At 48.3% G+C, this 27,886-nt stretch overlaps 1 protein-coding gene across 2 annotated transcripts in view; it reads left to right on the top strand.

Annotated features, from left to right (window-relative positions):
* Dpf3 (double PHD fingers 3) overlaps nt 1-27,886 on the top strand; it is a 314,556-nt gene that overhangs the window by 141,058 nt on the left and 145,612 nt on the right. For both annotated transcript variants that reach the window (XM_036205812.1, XM_036205813.1), the window contains exons 3-4: nt 5,912-6,019; nt 23,881-24,008. In XM_036205812.1, coding sequence (XP_036061705.1) covers nt 5,912-6,019; nt 23,881-24,008 — 236 coding nt within the window. The remainder of the gene's footprint in view (nt 1-5,911; nt 6,020-23,880; nt 24,009-27,886) is intronic.

Raw genomic sequence — 27,886 nt, 5'->3', positions numbered from 1 at the left:
GTGGTCAGACCTGTATTTTTAAGGTTACATTGTAATCTTTCTTTTCTTTTCTTTTTTCTTTTCCCTCCTTCCCTCCCTCCCTTCCTTTTTTTTTTTTTTTTTTTTTTTTTTTTTTTTTTTAAATAAGATGGGATCTTACTATATAGTCTTGGCTGGCCTGAAACTCACTATGTTAGTCTAGGTTGGCCTGGCTTTGAACTCACAGAGATCCTGCCTCCTGAGTGTTGAGATTATAAGTATGCACTGGCTACTACTCTTGGCATAATCTTAATACTCATAAAACAAGTTCTTTTGATGAATGTACATAAGTGGGTCCTGGAGATTTTCTGCTTCTTCACATATTTCTTATGCCTTGTTACAATGCTTTTATGTCACTGGGAGGCATGTTCTCTCTGAATGATTGGAGTTGGTGATGCTGATGATGTGATGTGACAGGGAGTGGCTTGGTGGCCCTGGGAAGAGGGACTGGGGCTCTTTTCCTTGTGGTCTTGGTGTGGGGAGCTGTTTTCCCAGAGAGCAGAACTCTCAGCTTTAATGCTGCTATTTCTGGGCAAACAATGGGAGACCCCTTGAGATTTGGGTAGGGTGGCAAGGATAGCCTTAGTGCCTCTGCTATGAGCTAGGCTCCATTAGGATCTGTATGATTTTGAGCTGGTTTCAAAGTCACCCTTAGCCTCCTGATTCAGCTTTTAAACGCCTGTGGAGTTTCTGCCCCAAGGGGAAAGGGTGGTAAGTGTCAGCATCTGTTGCTGTGCCTGCTTTAAGAGTGGTGGGGATGAAGCTTGGGAACCCTTGGGCCAGAAGAGGCAGGCCACATTTCCATGTTGACAAAGCCAGGGCAGTCTTGACACAAGGGACACCAGGATAAAATCTTAGAGAGGGCAAGCAGGAGGGATGTCCCCAGTGATGTGGACTAAATCCTGGAGTGCAGTGCCAGTGCCCAGACTCTCATCATTTAGGGATGGGTCAGGAATGCTTCATGACCTTGAAAAAGGGGCAGAGTTTTAGCTAAGCTGAGAGGGTGGGCAGAGCTCCAGGGTCACACCCCTGATGTGCTTAGGAAACATGCTCCCTCTCCTCATGCTCTACCTGGGGCCTTGTGCTCTTCTCTCCATCCCTGTAAGGATGGTTCATATGGATGTTTTCAACCAGGGGCTTGGACAGAGCCCCTGTGATGTGAGAAAGAGTTATCGGTGCAAAGTTTCTTATGCAGGCATTTCCCCAAATATAACTGCCTTGGCATGTCTCTGATATTCTAGTTCAGATTTAATAGTTCAAGAGCTACTCAACACCCAGTCTTGGTGAGGAATTCCCAATGCATGGCACTATCTTCCTGTAACTGTGAAGGCCATTAACGACCCATTTTGGTGACATCCGATGGGGGTGAGGTGTGGAGGAGCTCTTTAAATGGGACTGATGGCCCTGAAAGAGTCTCAAGTGTACCTTCCCATTTGTCTGGCTTGGGTGGGGCTGTAGACAGGTGACGGATGGCCAACAGCATTTAGGTTCTTCATCTGTGGTCTCTGATCCTGTCCTCTGGCTCCAAGCAGACCTACCTCCTTCTTGTGTTTTCATTCCTCTCTGGTTCCCTCAGCATGAGTGGGGATGTGGAAGGAGGTGATTTCTGGTGACTGTTGGGAGAGAAGGTGAGCAGACTGGCCTAAGTTCTGGGAGGTAAAACTGGAGTCAAAAGAAAGACAGGGTAGCACAGGTGTCGGCTGACACACTGCCCTGTGAATGTATGAGTTTTCTTTCCATTATAGGGAAGGCTGGGTTGTAGCCATGGGTCCACCTTTGGGATGCTGTGGAGAGAACCTTCTGCTCAGGGGACTTGAACTTCCACCCTTTGAATCTGGCTGGAGCAAGAGGGAATCACTCAGTCCTTTTCTGTTCCACTTAATTATTTTCCTGTGTTTTTTTTTTTTTTAATTCATTTTTTTTTTTCATTTTACATATCAATCACTGTCTCCCCCCACAACCTTTCCCCTATCCCCCCCTTCACTCCTCATAGGGGGTAAGGCCTCCTTTGGGTAGTCAACACAGGCTGGCATATCAAAAGAGCTCATGGACTCCGAACTGACAGCTGGGGAACTTGTGGAACCTGTATGGGACTGAACTAGGCCCTCTGAATGTGGGTGACTGTTGTATGGCTTGATCTCTTTGTGGGGCCCCTGACAATGGGACAGGGACCTACCCTAGGTACATGAACTGGCTTTTCAGAGCTCATTCCCTATGGTGGGATACCTTACTCAGCCTTGATGCGGGGGAGGGGCTTAGTCCTGCTCCAACTTGGCATGCCATCCTGTGCTCTTTCTATGTCCCTGGCATGCCATCCTGTGCTCTTTCTATGTCCCTGGCATGCCATCCTGTGCTCTTTCTATGTCCCTTTCTAGTCGTCCCAGTTCTTCCTGGCTCAGGCCTTGTCAGAGATACTCAGGCCCAAACTTGAACCACGTGCATAACCAGGTATTTGTCTGCAGCCTGCTGGCCATTTAAGCCACAGGCTCATCATAGCAGAGTTCTCTATGAAACCAGGTCTCTCAGCAAGCGTGCAAATTTCTGCCCGAGTGTGCCTGTCCCACCTGTACTTTTACACAGGCAGAGTGTGGGCACTTGGAGCCGCAGCTCCGGGCAACAGGGCTGCAGTTTGCACAGGGGGTCTGTGACTGGAGGGGTAGCTGTGGTCCTGGCTGCCAGGGAGGACTGGTCCCCTTCTTGTTGACCCCGCCTCCTCCTCCTTCTCCTCTGTACCCACCCCAACCCTAGGCTCAGTCCTCCAGGCTAACCTCCCTGACAGTGGCTGTGGCTCCCTCCTGTCCTTCCTCCTCCCCACCCCCATCTTCCCCACACACAGGCCTTTGAGTTATATGCCTCCTGTTCTAATGACATAAACAACATCAGTCTCATGGGGCTCTGCTCTTCCCTCTGTAAGTGCAACTGGAGGGTGGAATGTGTGGGTTCAAAAGGAGCCCTGGTGTCTGTCAAGCAGGGTGAGGAGAGGGGGTAAGGAGCCCTAGGGGAGTGCTTTGGGGGTTCATTTACTTGTTGAGACAAGGTGGATTCAAAGCAAAATGAAAAGAGACGCAGGTGTCCATCCTGGCGGCTGCAGAGCCGAGCAGTGGCAAGAGCCAGGTTGTTACATGGGCACAGGGGTCTAAGACTCATCTGTATCAACTAACTTGTGGTGATCAGCAACTGACCCCTGTCTAGTCTTCATGGTTGCAGAGAGATTCTTAATTGAACATCAGTTAATTCCCACCATACTCCCCTGAGGAAGGCTTTACGGATGATCTGAACTTACAGGCAGGCTCTTGTGGGGCTGTGGTGTTTCCTAATGCTCATGCATATGAGATTCCTCTGCACCACAGGGCTTCCCCAAGCTAGGAAGTAAAAACAGCCCATCTTCCACACCCACACTGTTGCTAGCCTTAGCTCTTCAGGAGAGTGGATGTAAGTCACCAGCAAGGTGGCTTCAGCAACACTAACCCATAGGGCAGTGGTTACAATGTAGAGAGCGTATAGTACCCAGACATATGTGAGCATTTTAAAATTTTGGCCCCTTAGACCCTTTGAGAGTGCTAGTCAGGACCAGCTTATCATTTAGCAGCCTTGGTCCAGGTTGGAAATACCAGGGATCAAAGGGGATGGGGCAAGAAGAGATGGCCACACAGATGTGGGTGGGCTCAGAACTAAGGCCGGAGGCCCACTCCTCCCCCAGAGGCCTTGCATGGCTTGTCAAACAAGACATTTTCTTCCCTTGTTGTTCTGGGAACTGAACCCAGGGTGTACATGCTAGGTAAGGTCTTTACTGCTGAGCCATATCCCCAGCCCCTCTCGAATGGCTTGTGTCTTGGTAAATGAGTACCCTGGAGCCAGGTTATTTTTTTCCTTGTATTTCTGAGTCTTGTTGAGTTTATATGATGATTCCTAGATGTGCCTGCCAAGTATGGCGTGCTAAATATAGGGACACTAGAGATGGTATGGTTCCTGCCATCCCAGCTCTTTCAAAACCAGTAGGGGAGACACTCGTATGCAGGCAATTAGTTATATTACCTTGAGGGAATACAAGGAATTTAGGATCCTACAGGAAAGGCCATTAAACCAGTCTTGGTATATCAGAGAACACAGGCAAGCAGCTAGTAGACGATGTTCAGGCCTCCAGATGTTCTCAGTAGGCATTAAAACAAGCTATAAAGTTCCTTAAAAACAGTTGTGGAATTCTCTTAAAGGCCTACCTCCCTTCAGATCAGAGCTCTGGTGTAGATTTCGGGCTCTGGAATTTCTGAGTTCTTCCAGGTATTTGGCATTTCAGCTGATTAGAGTCCCTAGCCCCAGATGAGTGGTGATTTCCGGGACTTGTTCTGTGATGTGGAGGAGTGGGCCAATCCTTGGGTCCTTGCTAAGATCCTGCGGGACCTTCCTCAGAAGCAGCTTGACTATCTGGTTGGGGCCAGAGTGAATGCATCTCTCCAGGAATGACAGGGCCAGAGATAACATCTTCCTCAAGTGAGTCACACCAGAAGCATGGAGCCATATCAGGGAATGCTTTCTCTCAGAGGGAGGTCACAGCTGCCCCTGTCTCCGTGTCCAGGGAGCTCAAGATGACTTATTTGACTCATTTAGCCTTTTATCCATCTGGTGCAGGCCGATTCTTAAACCTTCTGACTCCAACCTTAATATTTCCTGAGAATCAATGGGGTGGAGATACAAACCTCCAATGTATTCACCATTCTGAAAAGCATGGAAAGAACTGTATCATTAAAATGATACTTAGCATACAAAGTTACACGAGCATTTTGGGTCCTTTAATGCTGGAATGGTTGCCAATCAATGGAAAACATCCCCCCTCTTAACTCTTTTTGGGGTGGTGGTGGTGGTGGGTATACATGTGTGCTTACTCATGCATGTGGAAGTCAGAGATTGACTTTGGGTATCTTTCTCTTCGCTCTTCACCTTGTTCTTTGAGACAGGGTCACTCAGTGAACCCAGAGCTTGCTGTTTCAGCTGTACTGACTGGCCAGCAAGGCCCTGGGATCCCTCTGTCTCCATCTCTCCTCCCCAGCACTTGGGATTATAGACATGTGCCCTCTAGTGCTGGGAATTGAACTCAGGTCCTCACGTTAGTATAGCCATTGAGTTATCTTCCCCTCCCCATAACTCTGTGTGTGTGTGTGTGTGTGTGTGTGTGTGTGTGTGTGTGTGTGTGTGTGTGTGTAATACGTGCATATGTGTATGCAGGGTGCTTGGCATAGAAACAAAGCTGGTAGTGTTAGAAGCCAAATGTAGATGGGAACTGCTTTTGGGAGACAGTATATACTTGCCCATCCTATGGACTTCCCATTTCTGTGTATGGGGCTTGGCAGGTGGGCCAGGAAGTCTAGGAACACATGCTATACCAGTGGGTGTCCAGAGCAGGTCATACCTCCATGAGTTGCCCTTGTCTTCTGGCCTCTGCAAATGGCCCAAAGCTGATAGTAGTGGGTGGGAGGATGCTGGCTCTTGTGATTCCATGTCTTTGAAATGATTCCTAGTCAAGGCTCTCACTGGCTTCTGCTGTTTCTGAAGGGAGCTTGTTTAACTTGGCCCTGGACAGAGGGACAGTCACTGCAGGGCCACTGCCTTGCAAACCTGGAGGCTTACAAGTCTCTGCAGGCCCGATAATGCCTTTTTGCTAAAGGTGGTGGCTCTGCCTGGCGATGGGCCTGCTGAGCATTCTGATGGACTAGATAGAGGTCTGGGAAACACCTTAGATTATACCTTAACTCAGCTGTGGACCAGCTGGATGACACTAACAAGTTGCTTTACCTCTCTGGGCTCTCGTCTGTCACTGTGAATGGCAGGTTAGGCAGGATAGTCTGCGATGTCCTTTCTGGTCTAAAGCCTTTTATCTTTACATTGTGTTTGTCCACAGGCCTTGCTCCGGGCCAGCTGTACACGTATCCTGCCCGCTGCTGGCGTAAGAAGCGGCGATTGCATCCACCAGAGGACCCGAAGCTTCGACTCCTGGAAATAAAACCTGGTAAGTGCCCCGTGGAGCTCAGCTGGGCCAGTGGCAGGACAGCTGAGAAGGCCTGAGCTGCCCATGGCAGGACTCACTGCTCTGGTGTCTACATGGTGGTGTCTCGGCCCAAGACTGCAGCTCAGTGGTGGTAGTGACCTTACCTAGTTTGCTCAAGGCCCAGAGTTCAACCCCTATACTGAAGAAAAAGTAAAACAAAATCATAAACAAAAAAACCCCAACAGAATGAGTTTCAGGCAGAAGAATGGAGCCCATGTGGCACCCAGAGACATGCATGGGCTCACTCTGTGTTTAAGTATAGTCTGTTGTCCTCCCAACTTCTCTGGGTTTTGTGCCATCTCTTTTCTTCCCTCTTGCTTCCCTTGAGAAGCAAAGCAGTGGTAGGGGCCAGGCCTCAGTTTCCCTCCCTTACCAGAGCCCAAGGAACAACAATACTTTGGTTCGGATCCCTCTCTTCCTTGTAGCCTCAACAAAGACACCCAGACCCAGGTCTATTTTCCCAAAGAGGCCAGGGTGTCCTGGGGACACGCACACCTGTGTGACTTTCTGGAATGAAAAGGCTAGCTTGTTAAAACTAGAACTTGCTTTGGGGGGTTGTCAAGGTCATCCCCGGGGTGCAGGCTTCTTTGCCTTGACTCAGCTGGAACACTTCAGACACGAGGCTGTCTTCACATCCGTGTCTTGGGTTGCAATGTGACAGAGTCAAGACAAAAGTCATCTCATCCCAGACCTCTGCTCAGTGTGTGGGGTCCTTGGTTCCAAAGGACCCCTTAGTGCTGGGCCGGCTGCTTCTGCTTGGAGTCCACCCTGTGAATGGGTCAAGATGACAGATGAAAACGACAAACCAGTGACTGGACTTTTAGCCACTTTCCACAGTGGGATCAGGACCATGAGGTCAGCCCAAGTACTGTCCTCCCAGCATGCATCAGTCCAGGGATGATGGCAGTTTTTTGTCATTTTTGTTCTATGATCACATGTTTCTTTTTGAACTGCAGTGTGTGTTTGGCACTTTTCCATCTCTCGTTTTTGACCTAGCCACACTTCAAGTACCTAATAGACACCCGTGGCTAATGGAGCTGTGTGGGTCAGTGTGGTTCTAGGGACATACAGAAAGTGTGACCCCCAAGCAACACCAGCAGCGGTAGTGGTGGCATCTGGAATCAACGTGAGTTTGAGGCCAGTCTGAGTTATGTTGTGAGTTCTAGGTCAACCTACACTACATGAGACTCTGTCAATAAAACAAACAAACAAACAAACAAACGGGCAAAACCCCCAAAACCAACAACAAAAATGAAAGAATGCATTGGGCATGGTGGCATACACTTTTAATCCCAGCACTCGGGAGGCAGAGGCAGGTGGATCTCTGTGAGTTTGAAGCCAGCCTGGTCTATAGAGCAAGATCCAGCTTAGCCAAGGATGCATAGTGAGACTCTGTCAGAGAAGTAAGAAAGAAATGAAAGAAAAAGAAAAAAAAGAATACTGGCAAAGGATGCTGTAAGATCAAGTATATCTAGCTCAAGTGCATAAGAGGCATCATTAACCTGTTTCTTTATAGTGGTCCAGCCAGGTTAAGAAACTCGTTCAAAGTCACACAGGAATTCTGTGAGCCCAGCAGGGAATTCAAATGGCTTGAGCTCCTGTTCAGGGCTTTTCTGCTGCCTCCGAGAGGTCTCTTTAGACGTTTACTTTATGATTATAAAATTAATATATGCATTGAATCTTCAAATACACCGAGAGAGAGGAGAGTTGCAGTTCCTCCAGTCAGAAGTGTTGGGAGCTCAGACCTGACTAGCCAAAGCCAAAACTGGAAAGCTGATGCACAGAGCAGTAAATCTGGATGCCCAAGCGAGGGCTGTATGCCTTGTGGTATGTGCAGCCTGCTCTTCTCCTCATGGGGAGGTGCCAGACTCAGCATCCAGCAGGACAGCCCCCTTCCCCAGCTGTGGCAGAGAAGCCCTAGGGAGGACTGAATAGCTGGCTGGGTTTTTGTCTGCTCCACAAATTCTTGTCATCCAGGGGCCTGAGTCACCACCTTCCTCAGCAGTGGCTTCTGATTAGCATAGTGCTTGGCAGAGCCCTTTCCAAAGCTTTCCTATTCAGCAGACACCTCACACTGGGGCTTAGGGAGGGATGGTGGGGAACAGTGTTCTAAGCTTGTTTCATAGGTGAGAGCAGTCATGTGAACAGGGCCAAGTGTGTTTACTGTGTGGATCATGTTTCTGAGAAGTCATGGACCACTGCTCATGGGACTGGGGCAAAAAGGGAGTTTTGAGGGTTTTTGATCTGTCTCTCTGCAGATGTTCACGTTGGGCATCCTGGCCTCCCAGCATCTGCTTCCTGTCTGTGGTTGGGTGGGAGGAGCTGTGTTTATAGGTGCTGGAGACTTGCTCCTCCACTCGGGGCTACCGTGATGGCTGAGGGAGAAGGTGGCAGGGTTGGCGGTTTCCGGTAGCAGTTCCCTCCAGCACACAATGGCTCTTTGGGAGATCCTTGGGAAGACTTCCAGAGTGTCTGCTTCAAGTGTGAGGTGGAAGTGGCCGTACCAACTTCAGGGAGGAAGGCCCAAATCAAAGATGCTTAGTGTTTTAGAGCAGGACCTGCTCTGGAGAGGAGCCACAGTTCTGTGAGTGTGGGCCCTTAGGGGTATCCTTAGCCCCCGTGGGTGCAACTGCACTGTCTTGGGAGGCCTGTTCTTCCAGCCAGGGCTCAGGTGCTGAGAGACAGTAAACAGCCCAGCTTGAGAATCAGGAACTTTAAAACCACACCTGCTTCTCAGAGACATGTGTTCTGCTCTGTGAAATCATACCTACTGTGAAGCCCATGAATCAAGACACCCCAAGCCCCAAGCCTTTGGCCAAGTGCTGGTTACTTCCCATCCTTTTCTGAGTCAGTACTGCCAGGGCTAGCATGGTGCTCAGAATACCTCCACAAGTGGTGAGGAAAGATGCCCAGGAGTAGCCTTGGCCCTGGGATCAATGCCTTAACCTAGCACCTGGAAATGGCCAGGATGAAATGCCATCAAAGCAGCATGCCATGTTCTTCCCGGAGATGACTCAGGCTGGCATTTGAATTTATGTGTGTGTGTGTTTGTATGAGCATACATGTGTGCGTGCATGTAGGCATTCATGTATACCAAAGCCAGAGAGGTCAGTCTTGACAGCCATTCCTCAGGAACCATCCACCTTGTTTTACAAGACAGGGGCTCTCATTGGCCTGAAGCTTGCCGATTCAGCTAGTCGGGCTGCCAAGTGAGCCCCAAGAATTCTCTCTCTGCCTCCCCAGTGGTGGGGTTATAGGGACATGCAATCCTGCCTAGCTTGTAGAGCTTATCTGCTTTACATGCCGATTCTGGGGATTGAACTCAGGCCCTCAAGCTCGCATGCACACACTTTACTGACTGAGCCAACTTCTCATTCTAACACTTGGGTTTTTCAAGAGTCAAAGTTTCAGGAACATCCTTTCAACATGGGCCACAGTGAGCACACAGGCACCTTTGGGCAACATACAAGGTTACAGTGTCACTGGCTGGCTTCCCACAAAAGGATGAAGAACGCAGCCCCTCTTCTGTGCCCTCGTGGGAGATGCAGTCTCTGCTTTCATCATTTATAAGATGCAGTTGCTACCTAGGGAACCTCTTCTCTTTTCTGGGATATGTCCTCTCTAAACAGGTTGATTTGGACAATTTTTTAAATGGCCAGTTCTTAGTTTTATTCCATTTGGGCTCCAAGAGAGCTCAGAGTTTTGACTGATACCATTCAGTGTGACTCAGAGGGGAACCACTAATGGAGTCTTTGGAGAACTTACTATATAATTCCTCTTAGGTCAGGGGTGTGTGTGTGTGTGTGTGTGTGTGTGTGTGTGTGTGTGTGTGTGGTATGTAAGTGTGTGTGTATGTGTGTGTATAAGTGTGTCTCTATATATGTGTATATAAGTGTGTGTGTATATGTGTGTATATGTATATGTGTGTCCCTGTATATGCGTGTGTGTATGTACATATGTGTGTATAAGTGTGTGTATGGATGTCTCTGTATATATATGTGTGTGACTGTGGCAGTGAGGGAAACAGAGGGAGGCAGAGGGGGATATGGTGACCTTCACCTGTGACAGAAGAGGGAAGTCTCAGCACCTTCAGAGTTTGGCAAGCACTGGCTCAGAGCTGGGAAGATGACTCAGTGACGAGCTGCCACACTGCCACCTCTATCCTCATACCAGGGAGGCAGAGGCAGGAGGATCTGTGGGCCTTGCTGCCCCATGGAAGCCTGTCTCAAAAAGGTGGTGTGAGGTGGAGGTGGAGGGCCAGCAAGATGGCTCAGCAGGCGAGGGTGCTTGTTGTCAAGCCTGATGACCTGAGTTTGATCCCAGAGCCCACATGGTAACAGGAGAGGACATACTCCCACGGGTTGTCTTCTGACCTTCACATGTGTGTGTACACACGTGCATACACACCCATACCCACACTCACACCCACATAAGAAAACAAAGAAAAAATGTGATAGAGAGTGACTGAGGAAGAAACCAATGTTGACCTCTGACCTCCACACACATGAGCACACATTTGCAATGTACATTGATATACATGTGCGCATACACACACACACACACACACACACACACACACACACACATATATACACAAACATGTACATAAATACACACATGAACACATGCACATGTACACACAAAGCACAGGTCCATTGAACTAGACATTCTATTGCTAGTGATATGTCATGGATAGTGTCTCAGTCAGTGTTCTATTGCTGTGAAGGGAACCATGACCAAGGCAACGCTTACAAAAGAAGGCGTTTAACTGGGGCTGGCTTACAGTTGTAGAGGGTGAGTCTATGGTCATCATGGTGTGAAACAGACAGGCATGGCAGTAGAGCAGTAGCTGAGAGCTTTACATCCTGGTCCATAGGCAGCAGGCAGAGAGAGAGAGAGAGAGAGAGAGAGAGAGAGAGAGAGAGAGAGAGAGAGAGAGAGAGACAGAGAGACAGAGAGAGACAGAGAGAGAGAGAGAGACAGAGAGAGACAGAGAGAGACAGAGAGACCGTGCCTAGCATGCGCCATGTGGTACACCTCCAACAAGGCCATACCTCCTCATCCTTTCCAAAAAGTTCTACTAACCGGGGACCCAAGAATTCAAACGTAAGAGACTCTGAGGGCCCATTCTTATTCCAACTACCACACATAGTATGTGCTATTTAATTTTAGAAACATTATCTAAACTATAAACATATTTACTTACATATGGTTATTGTGGCATTGACCATAACCATAATAAACAAAGCTTAGAAACTATTATGGAGCCCTTTGATGGGGCCTAGTTAGTTGCATATTACATTCATAAAGGGCACTATTGTTTGCCTTTTAAAAGTGTGACTCAAAGGCCAATGAGGTGGCTGAGCAGGTAAAGGTGTTTGCTGCACAAGCCAGGTGACCTGAGTTTGATCCTCAGAACCCACGTAAAGGCAAAAGGAGAAAACCAGCTCCACAAAGTTGTCCTCTGACCTCCGTATGTGTGCCGTGGCATGTGTGTACCCCATCACACACACACGCACATGCACACACATATGTAGCATGAATTGCTAGAAGGTCTTATTAATAAAAACAAACCTGGAGCCAGGTATGATCTTTCAGGGTGAACGCTGAAAGATCAGAGAAACAGAACATGCCAGCCAACCTCACCTCTCCAGTTCCTCAGCTGATCTCGTTTCCTCAAACTGGAAGTCTCTGAGTCCTCATCTGAATGGATCTCAGCTGAACTGCTGCTAGGAGCCTGATATACGTTTTTGCTTCCTGCCATCACTTCCTGGGATTAAAGGCATGTGTCACCATGCCTGGCTGTTTCCAGTGTGACTTTGAACTCACAGAGATTTGGATGGACCTCTGCCTCCCAAGTGATAGGATTAAAGGTGTGTGTGCTACCACTGCCTGACCTCTATGTGTAATACAGTGGTTATTCTGTTCTCTGACCCCCAGATAAGTTTATTGGGGTACACAATGTATCAACCACACACATATGCACCTCCCCACACAAATTTTTAAAAAGCAACTCAAGAAAATCAAAGATTTCTAAGATATATTGATAGCTAGGAAAAATAATTTGTGTAACATCATATATAATCTTCTTTGGATAAAACTTGCTAAAAAATCAATAACCTATTCATCTTGGCCTGAATCTCTTTAAACATACAGAAATTAGAAGAGTGAATTTATGTTGGAAGGTAACTAACTACCTTCTCACACTTCTGGGGTGTGAGCGCTCCTGGACATGTCCTAGAAATTTGGCAGTGTTGAAGACTCCTGGGACCCCTGTCGACTCCATGCTGAAGTGCCCCATTGGCTTGTGGGAGGAGGACCCTGTTCTGTGTGGACTGAGGGTCGCTGCTTGGAACCAGATTGCCCCATGTTATGAGTATCCTCCATGTCAGATCTTGCATGGAGGAGGAGGAGGGCAGGCTACAGAGCATCATGTCAACCCTCAGCTTGTCTTTCTGTCCTCCTTGAGGTCCCGGTACAGCCTCGTGGGCTAGGTGTGAGATGGCTGTCCCTGTGTCTGGACTGAGTGTGGTGGCCTGTCAGGAAACCAGGTCTGGACACGGCGGAAGGCTGTATTTGGCAGTCTTGGGAAGGTTCTGGCTTGGCTCCCCCGCACTCCCTGAAGGACACAGCTCATCTTCAATGAGGAGGCTCCCCATGTGGGACAAAAAGAGCTGCCTTTAAGTCATTCATTCCTGGCCAGTTATGACCAGATGGAGGGGCTCCTCAGTCTGGCAGCTTTCCTTCCCCACCTCTCTGTCACTGTGAACATGTCGTACTCCCCTTTGTCTATTTCTTGTTGGGAAGACAAATGTGTGGTGTGGGATGGGAAGGGGCTAGGAGCTGGGAAGAACTCTTTGGAGTCTCAGGTTATTCATATTGTCCTGGACCTATGTGTTTCTCACATTCCCCACTCCTATCCATCTTGAGGAAAGGGCCCGCAGGCTCCCACTTGCCTGTTGTCTGAAGGACAACACACATAGTACTACTTCTCTCTGCCTCACAACTGAGTGCAGTGTTCGCTGGAGCTTGCTCTTGGTCACAGAGGCAGTACAAGGCTTTTGCTATGTAGAGATGTCACAATTCCCGCAACAGGAACTCTGGGACTAGTGAGAAGCCTCCTCCTGGTCACACCCCCAAGAACTGAGCTTTGTCCTTGAAGAGGGGAGGGGCAGATTGTGGGCAAAACTAGCTCATTCAAAAAGGAGCCTTCAACTTTTTTTTTTTTTTTTTTTTTTGCTTGGCGAGGGAAAGAAAAAGGTTGGTAACAAACTTTTCCTTAGTGTCCCTCTGGATTAAACGCTCAGCATATTTCAACCCCAGACCTTTGGTTTCTGTGGTCTTGGGAAGATATTATCTTCATTTTAGAGGTTGGGGAAACTGTGGTGCAGATTAGAAAGTTCATTTCTCAAGGGTCCGTGGTGCAGCCAGAAGGCGCACTAAAGGGAGCAGGTCAGGAATGGCATCGTTCTCTCCAGGACCCGCTGCACACGTTCCCCTAGGTGCTCGTAGACTCTAGGCTTTGCAGGTCTGGCTGTTCCCTGCTGCCTGAGAACCTGAGCTCCCGTCAGTGCCTCTGGCCTGCCACGCTCGGGCACCAGCTCTTTGCCTCCTTTGCTGAACTCCAAGGGTAACGGGAGGGAGGGAAGGCAGCCAGAAACGAGTCCTGGTTCTTTCTCCTCATTTCTTGTGCTGGGCAGCTTTTCAATGACTGGGAATGAATGACCAGGATATACTTACTTCCCTCCTTGGGCTGCCAGGGGCTGACAGGAAGGCAGGAGCCCTGAAGGAGACTGTAGCTCAGGATACCCCCAAACACAGAAAGCCATAAGCCAGCCAACAAGTCAGTTACAAAGACCCTCAGAGGGATATTCTCAAGGGAAAGGTCCGGGAGGAGGCTGAGCCTGCCGAGGGTGCTGTCCCTGCTGTGTAGAACTGTCCCTGCTGTGCAGAGCTCTACAGATGGGGGCAGGCTGTGGCCAACTTCCCCAGCGTTTGCAAATCCTGCATCTTAATTAGTTCCCTACTGTCTTTGTACATGGCCCACATTTTAATAGTCTCTGGGCTTCTTCCACCATTTGCTCTCTGATGCTTGATGTGATTTCTCTTCTCCCCAAGACAGTTTCCCCCAGTTCCTCTAACACCCTCCCGTCCAGGAACAGCTTAAGGATCGCTGATGTGCCAAGCATGTAGGTTGAGATTGATGTGGCTGTCGGCAGGCTCCCGTGCCCCCCTCCCTTCCAACCCTCCCCCTCTGCCAGGCACTCCTCAGATGGATGAGTCAGGTGGGGGTGGGTGGGTGGGCACAAGGGAAGGCAGTGAGGAAGAGACAAGCAAAGCCCGGAGCTAGGTGTGAGCCAGTGGTCAGTGTGACCTTCTGCTGGGCCCGCCGCAAATGCTTCTGTGTCCTTCTGAGGGAGAAGGTCATGGGCTCCCACCCCCATCTGTCAGTGTTTATCTGCCTCCGTGTGGGGGTGTCTGAGCTTGGTATGGCCAGAAGAATGGATGCCTTCAAGTGCATCAGGGGGAAATGACCTGTCATTTATCTCTTTCCTGCCATGTCAGAGCCTGCAGCCATCTATTCCAGATGCCTGCATCGGCTGCCTCTCCTGCTCCTGGTGGCCCCAGGAGTAAGGGGAGCTGGGGAGAGGTGGGCAGGCCTCCAGCTCACTTCATGTTGCAACTGTCTGTGTCCCTGGGACCTGCTCCTGGACTCCCCTGTGGTCTCAGGGGCAGAACTGGGGTTGACAGAATTTAGATATCCTCGGCACTTCTTGTGTTCCTAGCAAGGGACACAGGCCTGCAGCTGGAGGCAGGCAGGGTAGCCACATGGTTGCTGCTGTTTCTAAGGCTGCATTTTATAGCTGGGCCAGGGAGCCATGTTTAGAGACGGGGCCATGAGTCTGAGAATCACTTAAGTCTGCCGTTACCCTCCCCCTACCTCCCCCACCGCTTCTCACTGACAGGTAGAGAGAGGGCAGGGACCCATCTTCTTCTTCAGCTGCATCGCTAGCAGCCAGCACAAAGGCCTAGTGCATGGTAGAAGGATGATACAGAGCCGTCAAATGAGGCTGGGGGAACATACTGAGCTCTCTTTGTCCTTTCACAGATGAGGGAAGCTGAGAGAGAGAGAAAGAGAGAGAGAGAGAGAGAGAGAGAGAGAGAGAGAGAGAGAGAGAGAGAGAGAGAGAGAGAAAGAGAGAGAGGAGAAGCCTTGGCCCAATCCAGCTTATCATTGTCCTGGGCCTTTATTTAGTCATAGGTTGGAGACCCCTTTCCAGTGCTCTTTCCTTTTCTTATAATCTATTGGAGAAAAACCACTGAATAGATATCCCAAGGCCTGGGTTCAAGGTCAGACTCCTCCAACCACCATCTTTGGGATCTTGGGCAAGTTACCTGGATGATCTGACCTTGATTCTTCACCTGTGAAATGTGCATAATGGTAGCTTCTTCGGGGCATTCTAAAGGCCAGGTGGTAGGGAGGCAGTGTGAGGAGTCACAGCAGTGTTGCCCCTCCAGATGCTCTGGAGTGAGCCCAGGGGCCTTCACTGACCCGGCTCCACTCCTCAGTATCAGCGATGAGAGATTGTTGCAGACAGCTTGCTGCACCGCAGGGAAATTGTGCTCTGTCTTGTCTGGAGCGGGAGCACATCATACCTCTGAGTTTTTCCCCAAAGCCTCCTTCTAGAATCTTCTATGTTGAGGAGAGTTCTGGGAACCTGGCTGTGGGACCCACTGCCTGCTTTTTCTATAGCGGCTGTCCTGTGATATGCTAGGGCAGGCCCATTTGCCCGAGCCTGTCCTCTGCCCTGGTGGAAGCTGGTCTGTTTTCTGCTTGGAGAACCATTCCTCTTGTGGACTTGCCCAGATAAGGATCTACATCTTGGTCCCTTTTGCATCAGACGTCTGGTCTTGAGACAGATTTCTTATGTAGGGAAGCCTCCTTGCTTGGGGACCAGGGGGACTCCTGCCCAGTACAATCTGGATAGGTTTGACAAGGAGATTCTAAGGTCCCTGAAGACAGAGCTTTGCCCCTGTTCAGTCAGCTCCCTTCCAGCCCAGGCTTATCCTGGGGCTCTGTATGTAGTATAGAACCTCCAAACTGGTCTCCCCATTTCTGCCCCCCCCCCACACCTTCAGAGCGATTCTGTTACTATACAGGCATCAGCCTGCTATTCTGCTCAAAACCTCCTGTGGTTTACCATCATGCTCAGGGTGGAAGCCGATATTCTTGCTGACACCCACGCAGCACTTCAGAGTCCCCATAACTCTGTGAGGACCTCCTGGGAGTCCCTGACTCCCTGTGCGTGTTCCAGGCAAATAGCAGCTTCAGGGCACATGCACAAATGACTCTCTGCCTGTGATGTCATTGCATGGACATCAGAACAGGCTCCTTTTCACTCCTCTTCCAGGTCCATGCTTCCCTGGCCATGTTTAAAAGTATCTCGACCCTGCTATCCCCCTACATACCACTCTCCCAGCCATGCTCTGTCTTTTCTCCAAAGCACCGATTACCCAATGTCAGACTGTAGACTTTACTCACTCACTTCTTATACCCCTCTCCACCTGTATCATCTCTTCTGAGCTTGAATGTAAGTTCCGTGAAGGCGGGGATTTTTGCCTCAGCCACAGCTGTGTCCCAAGCACTTGGGACAGCCTGGTACACAGTAAGTACTCAGCTATATCTGCCAAATCAATGGACAGCAGGGTGCCGTCTACCATACTGCTGCTGGGTCTCCTTCAGAGCTGTAAGGACTGTACCTGTCCTGGCACTGGGGCAGGGTCCATGTCTCTGCTTGGAGATCCATTCATACTCCACTTCTTCTGTCCCTTTAACTGCTCCAGATTCAGTCTGGTTGCTTCTGCCCTCCCTGGGCCTTACCCATTCAGGGGAAAGCTGGGTCTCACCATGCCTGGGGGCTTGAGAGTATTGGAGTTAGGGTGTTCGGTCTGAGGAGCACAAGAACAGGAGCATAGAGGCGGAGGAAAGAAGGGGGCCTAACACCCGACCATCTCCTGGGCTCAGACCTTTTATAGCTGCTGTCTCATTTGGTCCTTAGTGACAGTGGGAGGTGGGCTTTGTTCTCTCAGTTTTACAGATGAAGCCTTCAAAGCCAACTGTGTGGTTTAGGGTAGTAGAACTGAGATTTCATCCCCAAATAGCCAATCCCTTTGAACTGCTTTTTACTTATTTACAGACAGGATCTCATGTAGTACAACCTGGCCTTAAACTTGCTGTGTAGCCAAGAATGGTCTTGAACTCTTGATCTTTATAAGTGTGTGTATCCACATCCATTTTATATATATGTGTGTGTATATAAGTGTGTGTATCCACATCCATTTTATATATAGAGCCCAGGGCTGCATGCATGCTAGGCAAGCGCTCTAGCAACTGAGCTACAACCCCAGTCCCGAACTATTCAGTTTTAACGTTTCCAAGCTTTATAAAGGTATACTTGAAGTAGTGTGTGAGTGTGTGTGTGTGTGTGTGTGTGTGTGTGTGTGTGTGTGTGTGTAGCCTCCTGGAGGCTTTGGGTATGGTAGGCAAGTGCTCTAGCAGTGAGCCACATTCCCATTCAACCTGATGTTTGATATATGTGGACACTGTAAAATGACTAGATAAGACTAATGAACATGTCTATCACCTCATATAGTTGATCATTATTTTTGGTGGTAAGAACACTCAGATCTACTCCTTCAGCAATTTTAAGTCCAACAATACATTATTAATAACCAGTCGCCATGCTGTTCCATAGATCTCCAGAATACATTCATCCTACTTACATGAAACCTTGGAACCTTCTCCAGTGGGTTCCACACACCTTGGGAATGCCACCTCCACTCAGTCTATTCCCACTCTGATGCATCTCTCTGCCCTTCCTATGACGCAGCACTTATTCATCCTGTGGGCTGGCCCAGGAGTGACTTCCTTTGATATCATGGATGTTTCTTTGTGCCTCAGGTCCGGGAAACTGCTTCCCTGGAGCATTAATCTCAGATTCTAGACCTTACTTGCCTTAAGGTGTCTTCTTAAAGGAGTGTGGGCAGGCACAGCAAGGGCCACTGGGGTGGGGGCAGGGAGTGATGGTTCTCCTGTTGGGGGCTATCCTGGGATGCTAACCCAAGCTACAGCAGGACCTGAGAGTTGCAGCCTGGGTGACAGGTCCTCCATAAGAACCTCATTTATCTTGAGCTTTATGAGTCATAAACCAGGAAGTCAAATGCAGGCAAGAAAAGGGGTCCATCTGCTCGGTCCCTGGGCCTACCACCCATGTAGGAAATCAGGTCTTTGGTCCCTATGCTCTACCTTTTCCCCTTTCACTCCATAGACGGAGAGTCTGCAGAAGATAAACAAAATCCTGAGTTTTAAGCTCCTTGCTCCTTGGTGTAAATTGATGTATAAATCCAGGGACATATGATGATCTTAACTCCTCAAAATAATAAGCACCCAGAAGAGAAAAAGGCACATTTGTATTTTTAAAGAAAAACTAGAGACAGGCATTAAAAAACAACCACAACAACAAAAAACCCCTGAGCACTCACATGCTAGCAGGAGATTTTTTTTTTTTGCTGTTGTCTGTGGGCTCCCCCACCCCCTTTCTGTACCATGACTCTATCTCCAGGCCCCTGTGTCAGAGGGAGCCCATGATGGATAGACGGATGGATGCGCCTTGTCGGGTGTTTCACCACAATTTCCCTTGGGGCAGCCTGTCTGTTGGCAGAGCCCGGCCTCCCGAAAGATGGTATCTCTTGCAAACTCGACAGCTAACAGACAGCTTCTCTCTTTGTATATTTCCCCAAAGAAGACCTGTCTTAATCTGTTTTTTTTTATGCAGCATATTTTATTATAATCCATCTATGACTTGCAGGTTCCCAGCCCTCCATCCTTAGCCTAATAATGAAGGAGAAGGAGTCAGAGGCTCAGGGAGCCTGTGACATCCAAGGCGTTTGCATTTTTAAATGACCTGGGATTTAATTACTCACTCTGCTCCCATGTCGTACTCTCAGGCTCATCTTGACTGCATCCTGTTAATGAGCTCAGTGGCTCCAGCAACCCAGTGGAAGCTTTTCTTTTGGTGCATTGGGTGGCAGACTTAGGGCACCTGTGTCAAAAGCTTATGGCTTTGATCTGCACCCGAGGAAGGCTGCCCTGTCCGGAGCCTGGGGAGAAGCCACAGTTCTTCACTGGCATCTTTTTTCCCCCTCTGCTTTTATTTGTAGCGTGTTTTTTTTTCCCCTCCCCCTTCTTTTTTGACTTCCGATGCTTCAATCCTTGTTTGTCTAAGAGGTGGTTTTTTGTTTTTTTGTTTTTTTTATTTGGAAACCGATTTGCTTTGGTTTGCACAGAAGCTGTCTCTGGTGTGATGGATCGTGCTGGAAGTCACCCAAGGAGTATCTCTGTTCCCAATTAGAAGTGGAGGCAGAGCTGTCTCCGGGTCCCAGGGAGGTGGCTGGCTTGGGTGACAGCTGCTGCCACTCTGGAGAGAGTGACGATCCATAGGTTCCTATCCCTGTGTATAAAATCAGACCGGTTTAAAGATGAATTTTGTGTGTGTGTGTGTGTGTGTGTGTGTGTGTGTGTGTGTGTGTGTGTGTGTGTTTTGGCCCATTTTCTTTTGATGTTAAATGTTTGATGGTTCCTGTCGGGGTTATGTGGTCTCCAACTTTGTGTGAGGTTAAACAAGAGAAGCCTTTTAAAGAGTCACTGGGTCCTATATCCAGATGAGCCATATTAGAATAAAATTGAATCAGTAACATCCCCAAGGGCTCCCAGGAGTGTGTGTAGTGTGTACATTGTGGGAGAGCTTGGACCTGTCACCTTTCTCCTCGATGTGCTCTGGGAGCCCCCTGTGGTTAAGAGGCAGAGAATGTACCCTCTGCTGGGTTGTCTGGGGGGATGGGGGTTAGCCTTTCATTCTGACTAGCCAAGCCTTTCCCACAATGCTTTGTGAACAGGGTTTGCCAGAGGTCAGCCTGAATGCCGCTCATGGAATGGTACTCCACTGGGCATTAAGCAGGCAACATTAAAACCATGTTTAAATTCTGTCCACTTACTGAAAGCGAGAATTTCCCTAAGCATTTCTTTTAATGCTGTAAAGCTGCTCTGTCCAGTAGGGTAGCCACTAGCCTCATGTGGCTTTGGAACCCTCATCTGAATTTATGCGTGTTACAAGGGGAACATAAATACCAGTAAGGGCTAAAAGACTGTAAAAGACTATTGCATCAGTTCTCAAATATTTATTTCATATTGATATGGTAGTGTTTTGGATAGAGAAAATATGAAACTTAATTGCACCTGTTTCTTGTCTTTCAAAAACATGACAACTAGAAAATTTAGGATGATACAAGTAGCTTTGACTGGATTTCTATTGGACCATTAACACAGTGATTAAAATTTTGGTTATAATAACTTACAGCATTTGTGGGACACTCAAACTGTCCAGGCTGTTTGCACATATCACCTATTTTCGAACTCAAGTTTTAAATAGAATGAAACATTAAAAAAAAAAAAATCAACATGCCTCATTTCCCATAGTGTTTCACACACTAGGTTTTGGGGTGAATCTTTTGGAATTTCTTTATACATACTACCTTCTTTGATTTTTTAAAATGTCCTTCTTCCTTTTTTAATACTTTATTTTTATTTTATGTGCACTTTGTTTTACCTGCATGTATGTCTGTATGAGGGTGGATTACATTTGGAGATGGATTACAGACAATTGTGAGCTGCTATGTGGGTATTGGGAATTGAACCTAGGTCCTCTGCAAGAGCAGTCAGTGCTCTTAACCAATGAGCCATCTCTCCAGCCCCTACCATGTTTGATTCTTGTACCAACACTATGAGGTACATGCCTGTATCACCCCATGAAATTCATCAACAGAGACTTAGGTTAAGAAACTTCCCCAAGCAAGACTTAATAGGGTTTGACTTCAAGTCTGTTTGAAAATGAAACTATATGAGCCAATAAAATATGTTGGCAATTAGGGGAGAGTGATGCCACTTGGTCGATATGATGCAAAGCCCCACTGTGTCTCTATGCTTTGCTTTCTTCTTGAAGGAACTGGATCTCAGGGGTCACTGGCTATCCCTTAGAACCCTTTGCATGTTGGGAACCCACTGCATTTTCACTACTTTGGTTCCCTTCTCTCTCTTGATTCTTATCTTGTGCATGCCAGCCTATCCTGTTAAAAAGGACTCAGTATAGAGTGAATGATGAGAGGCAAGATGGAGGCCTGGTTAGCAGGGGAGGAAGAAAGGGCAGCGGGAAGGGGAAAGTTCACAGCCCATGGGAAATTCTGAATGGATTGGGGAGGGGTGTTGGCTTCGGGAAGATGAGTTCTTGAGATTTTCTCGCAAAAGTTGGCACCATGCTGCAAACTGCCTGCAGCCTCAGCGGAGATGTGCTTCTCATCCTGAAATCTGAAAACCACAGGGAGGGCCTCGGAATGCAGTGGGAATGCACAAAGCTTTGGAAAGAAACCTTCCTTCTTCCTAGGAGGAGAGAAGGGGCTGGTGGTAGAGCCCTTTTAGCATGATTAGGTGGGAGGGCACAGAGCTCAAGACTGGACTTTGCCCCTCTCCAGTCCTGTGATAGATAGTAAGCAGGTTCTAAACCTCCCTACACTGAGATGCCTCATCTGTAAAATGGAATAACTGTGCTCTGAGGTATGATGGGGATTAGGTGGCATCTGGCGGTAACAGTGTCTGCATGTTGGGTGTTTCTGTTTCACCCTGTCCTCTGCATGTGCACTGGGCCACCAAAGCGCTGTCCTGGCCAGGGCTTGTTATTTACTGATAAGGTTATAACGAGTCGGGGTTCTTGTCATGATCTTTACTGGGTTTTGAAAGATCGTCTGATGGCTTTTCTGCCTGCTCTTGGTGAAGTTGCTTGACTTCTCTGAGCTACAGTGACTCACTTTTAAAAGGAGATGGAATTGGATTAGATGACTGGACTTTTCCTGCTCTAAAACATGGTGCCATTCTGGAAATCAGACACATTTATTGTCAGGAGGTTAAAGGATAAATTCATATATACACATAAGATTACTATAAGTTTGAGGGATGGTGTCCCGCTGCTTGACTGAGGACTGGGCACAAGGCAGCACAACTTAATTATTTGGGATAATTAATACTCGACTTAATTGTAACTCCATCACACATGCCTTCCCCTACTCTGAAGTAAAGTAGCTGCCCCACACTGTTTTCCTTTGTAGAATAGTTTATAACTGCATCTTCGTTTTACACTTAACATTTCATAGCTGCATCTTTAAGTCATCCAAAGACAGAACTCTGCCATTATTTGGTTACCTCCTGTGTCTCTAATTCCAGCACAGTGGCTGTCCCATGACAGGTGCCCAACAGAAGTTTACTGGTCAATAGATGATGGCAAAGTTTCATGGGTGGTTGATCCAGTGGTTGTGTTTTTTAAAATTACGTGTGTGTGTGTGTGTGTGTGTGTGTGTGTGTGTGTGTGTGTGTGTATGTAGGTGAGGTCTGGGATCAAAGAGAGATTGGAAGAATAATTTTTATGGTTAAACCAAAATATCACTTAAAACCTTAGTTTTCTGTTCTTAAAAAAACGTTAAAATTCTCTGTCAAGAGCTTGGGGAGCACCCCAGGTTTGGGGAGCAGTTTGGGGAAGAGTCAGAAGCTCTCTCTGGTCTCTCAGGAGCAGGCTGCTTCTAGCCCTGTCTTTGCTTAACTGTCCAGTTTGTTAGCCTTCCGTGACTGTAAGAGAATCCCTGAGATATTAACTTACAAAGAGAATGGTTAATTTTGGCTTATAGTTTTCACGATTCTGGTCCCTGGCCAGGCAGACCCGGCTTTGGGGCTTCCCTAGATGTCAATGGTGGAGAGTGTGTACCTGGAGCAAACTGCCTGCCTCATGACCAGAAAGAGAGAAGGGAGGGAGAGACCAGAGTTGTACAATCCCTTTCATGGATATAATCCTAATGACCGAAGGACATTTCCCACTAGTACCCATCTCCTAAGGTCCCCCCATCTCTCAATAGTACCACCCTGGGAACCAAGCTTGTAGCATCTGCAAAGAGGGGAGTGAGAGTTTCCGCATCCAAACAATGGCACCCGTTGGCTCACAGGCCCAGCAAGACAACTCCCAATGTCTATAGAAAAATGCTTCGCAGTCCTACGGTACTGATTTCTCCAGGGTTGGGGGCGTTGGAACTCTTGCTGAGGTTTTCTCTATGCACGGAAATGCCCTCCTACTCTGCCGCTGTGGAGTCCATTGGACATTGCCGTCACTCTTTTTCCAGTGGTTTGGGGCTTCTGCTTCCCCTGTGAGTTGATGAGAACAGCCTCCCTGAGGGCTGAGATAGCTTTTTATGGAACAAAACAGAGCTGGGCAGCCAGTACCGCCAAGGGGAGACCTTGAAGACATTAGTAACCAGACATCGTTGGTGTGCTTGAACATTTTCCTACACCCCGTGGTTCTGGGCACTGTTTTTCCTCTTTATAGATGGAGAAATGGGCTCCAGCTGCTTCAGCATCCTGTCCTGGATCATAACCCCAGAGTGGCAGAAACAGGACTGAGACTCCGGCAGTCTGATCCTACCTCTATAGGGCCCCCTCTCTGTCCTACCTCAACTTGCCCCAGGGAGTGGGCAGGCTCAAGATCTTCCCCCGGACTGTATGCTGTGGAGAAGTTGAACCCAACGTCAGAGTTCCATGGTTCTGTTTATTAAGAGGCGATGGCGTAGGCCATTTGAGTGCTACCCAAGAACTCTGCATGTTCCTCAAGATCACTCTTCATGTCTCACCTGCCTCTGGGTGCCTGACCCATTTGTCTGTCTTTGTTTTCCAGAAGTAGAGCTGCCCCTGAAGAAAGATGGCTTTACCTCTGAGAGCACCACATTGGAAGCCTTGCTTCGTGGTGAGGGTGTGGAGAAGAAGGTGGATGTCAGAGAGGAGGAAAGCATCCAGGAAATACAGGTACCCTGCACCTGCCAAGGGAGCCCCTGAGCATCACCGCCCGGTGCCTCACTGCCTTCTAGAGGCAGGGCTATATCTGTGTTACCAGGTCCTTGTGAAACCATTGCCAGGAAGCTCAGAGCTTCCTTTGAACTGAAACTCCTTCACCCCAGAGGGAGAAAAATCATTGTTCCCTCCAGTCTGTCCCCTTTCCTGGGTTCCCTGTGTCTGTCCTCACAAGGTATCTACTGAGTCTTCTGAGTGCCAGGTACTGTGCTGAGTCCCAAAGACATAACAGGAACAGGATAGACTGAGTCCTTGCCTTTGTGGGATGAGCAGCCCATCTTTTAGACTCAAGAGTTGGGGCCCCTGCCTCACTTCTGCCCCTTTCCTTACACCCCAATGTGAGCTCCAGCTCACCAGAACTCTCAGCCCCTCCCATCCCACCCCCTGAGGCAGGGACGGTTACTTCAGTCCTCCTGTGTCCACTACCCTCTGTGTACACCACCCATAAAGCTCCAGCACTGTGATGGTGGGCACCTACCATTTCTCATCTTTAGTATGTTTCAGATCCCTGTTAGCTAATACTTGGTGGGGTACAGAGCATTATAATAATAACAGTTAATCCTGAAATAATATTATTAATAATTAAACTATATTTTGATTAATTTGTAATGTATATTAAAATTTTACATTTTATGTCAAATATCATATTTATTCAATTTATATTCAATTTGACATTTAATTTGATTGGCTTGCTAATTTATTAAAATCTTCATTAATAACAACAACAATAATAAATACCATTTTGGTGCTTTGTAAATACCTGTGTGTCAGGGACTGTGGTGCGTTGACTGTGAAGCATATTGGTCAGAAGATTCCAGGTTTGTCTCCTGCCTGGCTCGCCAGCCCGGCTCTCTCAGTCGGTAGAGCATGAGACTCTTAATCTCAGGGTCGTGGGTTCGTGCCCCACGTTGGGCGCCAGATCTTGGTGAAACTATTAAGGCCACTCCACGTAGTTAAAAGGGAGGATTATTTTGTGGGGTAACTTACAAATGAAGGGATAGGTTATAGGGTCTTGCAAAGGTATGGCACAGTCCGGCGATGTTCTCTGGAGAACTCTGCTTGGTCCACCTCTCACGTCCAGGGTCCCAGAACCAAGAGAGGCCTCTCCTCTCGATCCTGGGTCTTCTGCTTCCTCCCTCTGCCCCGCCTTGTGGACGTGACCATTACCAAAGCCTCAATGAGGTTTGGAACTTCCAGGCCAATGCTGGGATGGCTACCCACTACAGTCCTTGCCCATGCCAGCATGGAGCTGGCTTTCCATGAGGACGCTGGGCGAATTGGTCTGTCTGCCGCTGCCCTTCCAGTGGTAAGATGAATGGTCAAATCTTTTCCACTTAGTTGCTGCCACCTGACGTTTTTGTCCCCACTTCTCTTTCCTCAGGCTGTAGCCCTCATGGAGATCCTTGCTAGTTTGGACTCAGCAACCCTGGGGTCATCTTTGATGCCCCTGTCTGTCTTACACCCAGCATCCCGTGCGTCAGGAACCCCGTCGGCAGTGTCTTTAGGAGGAATCAATGTAGCCCATTGTCCCATATCCCTCTTGCTGCCCTGGTCCCACCTCACCCTGGTCCCTGATCTGAGTGCCTAATTGCCTTCTCAAGGGTCTCTCCACTCATGCCCTAGAAAGTCTTTAAAACAAAGGTCTCTTTAAAAACCTGCAATTTTTTAAGTTCATAGCAAAATGGAGAGAGAAGTATTTCTTGGACCTTAACCTCTCCCACTGCCAACACCCTCCACATCGGTTTCCATCGGTGAGCTGCCTTCCCTAGGCCTTTCTCCCCCAGAATTCACAGTTTATGTTTGTGTTCACTTTTGGCGTACCACGTGTTGTGTGCTCAGACAGATGTGTAATGATAGAGTCCACCACATATAGGGGAATACAAGTAAATCTCACTGCCCGAAACCAACTGTGCCTTGCTACTCGTCCCTTCCACTCCCCAGCTACAAGCGTCTCTCCCCACCCCCACAGCCCAGCCACACAGGTAACCTTTGCAGACTGACTTCTCTCACCGAACACACAGACTCTTCCTCCGTGACTTGTCATGATGTCACAGCCTGTTCCCTTCCGGTGCTGAACACTATTCTTCCCAGAGGATGGATGACCAAAGGGGAAGGGACTCTTTCCATGGCTGCTCTCAACTGAGTGAAAACTAGAGCCTCTTGCCTCTCTCAGATGGGACATGCCCTGGTGGTTTGCTCTGTGTGGGAAGTCCTTCCCTAGACATACAGGGGCTCTCATCTTACCTTTGGGTACCCTGACTGCTGTGATTCATGCTATGCCCTGCACCCATCTCGTTCCTGTACTCTGCTTCTCTTTTTTTCTTTTCATATCACACTTATCGCCATCTAGTATTCTTTGAATTTTGCTTTTTTTCTGTGATTGTTTATTCTCCTGGTAGAATGTAAACTGCGCCCCCACCCCCAAGGTGGGAACCTCTGACTGCCTTCCTCACTAATACATCTTAAGCACACAAACCTAGCATGACACATAGGTGCACAATGTGCCTGCTTGAGTGGATGACTGGGGGCCTTGATTCGGATCCTCCCTCTGTCCCACATGCCCTGCTTTGTTATTTCAGTCCTAAGCACAGCTCTGCTTATATATCTCCTCCTTCCTAATACATCTTTTGTAGAAATCCAGCGTGGTGGACATGGCTTCTAGGCTTCTCCTACGTGCTTTAGGCCAGCATTCAGACTCAGTGTCTCCTCTTCCTTAGCTAACCCTCTGAGCTTCTGGTCTACTGTGTTTTCTTCCACCTACACCAATTCCATTCTGTGGTTAGGCCCAGACCCAACATCACCTTCCCCACTGAATCTTTCCTGGTCCCCCATAACCAGAGTAGTCTCTTTTTAACTTTGGTATTTGGGACACTTCCCACTTGTGTGTGCTTCACTAGTCACAAATTAGTCCCTTTGTTTGCACTTGCAGAGTTTGAAGCAAGGTGTGTCATCCCTGTATGACCCACTGCCTCATTGTTAGTATTCTTGCTCCATTAGTGTTCTTTGACAGAGTCAGTGACTGATCCAGAGCCGGTGCCCAGAAGCCTGGATACTTAGTGACATACAGTTCCTCTCCTGTAAAGCTGGGAGCAAGTCTGAGCTGCTTTCACGTGGCTCTGGGCCAGGATACCCACTGTCACTGTATTGCCATCATTGCATCAGCCCTGGTGTTGGCAGTGTGGCCACGTGCAGCATGGGACTGTGCTGTCTAGGCTGTATGAAGCTGAAAGCAGACCACAAACCACTTGAGTTTAAGTTCTTATTGACTTTGCATTGCAAAACTCCATATATAATACATCGACTGTGAACTTTTTCATTCATTTTTACTCATTAATTCACATATGCATTTGACTGATAGATGTACTTCTTTTGACCAGGGTCTGGGGCTCTGGGGGCTACTCAAATTCGAGTGTGTCACGAAGTTAGAAAAACAAGTGAACACATAAGAGAACTACAGTTTTGGATCAAAGAAGGCCAGTAGGAGGAAGCATCATTGAAGGAGGGGGCAGAGCTTAGGCAGTGTCCTGAGGGACGTGGGTTTAACCACAGTCCTATGGGATAACCGGAACCAGTGATGTAAGATCCCTGGAGTGACAGCTTGGAGACAGGTCAGTGCCCATCTTGTCCAGTGAACAGATAGACAGAAGGCCCTGTGGTCAGAGTGCAGTGGTGGGGGTGGGGAGCCAGACCCTTTGGGCCTTGGGAGACTAGCTGTGGCTTTCTGGCTTCATGTGAAATGAAAAGGAAACCATTTGGGGGGTTTTGAATTTAGATCACCAGGGCAGTGAATTTAGAGCTCATGAAGATTCCTCCCTTCCTGCCCTGTATGGAGA

Source organism: Onychomys torridus, chromosome 14 (genome assembly GCF_903995425.1).
Source record: "Onychomys torridus chromosome 14, mOncTor1.1, whole genome shotgun sequence".
Classification (NCBI taxonomy): Eukaryota; Metazoa; Chordata; class Mammalia; order Rodentia; family Cricetidae; genus Onychomys; species Onychomys torridus.
The sequence above is the reverse complement of the archived record's forward strand: the minus strand, read 5'-3'. Positions and strand labels throughout refer to the sequence as shown.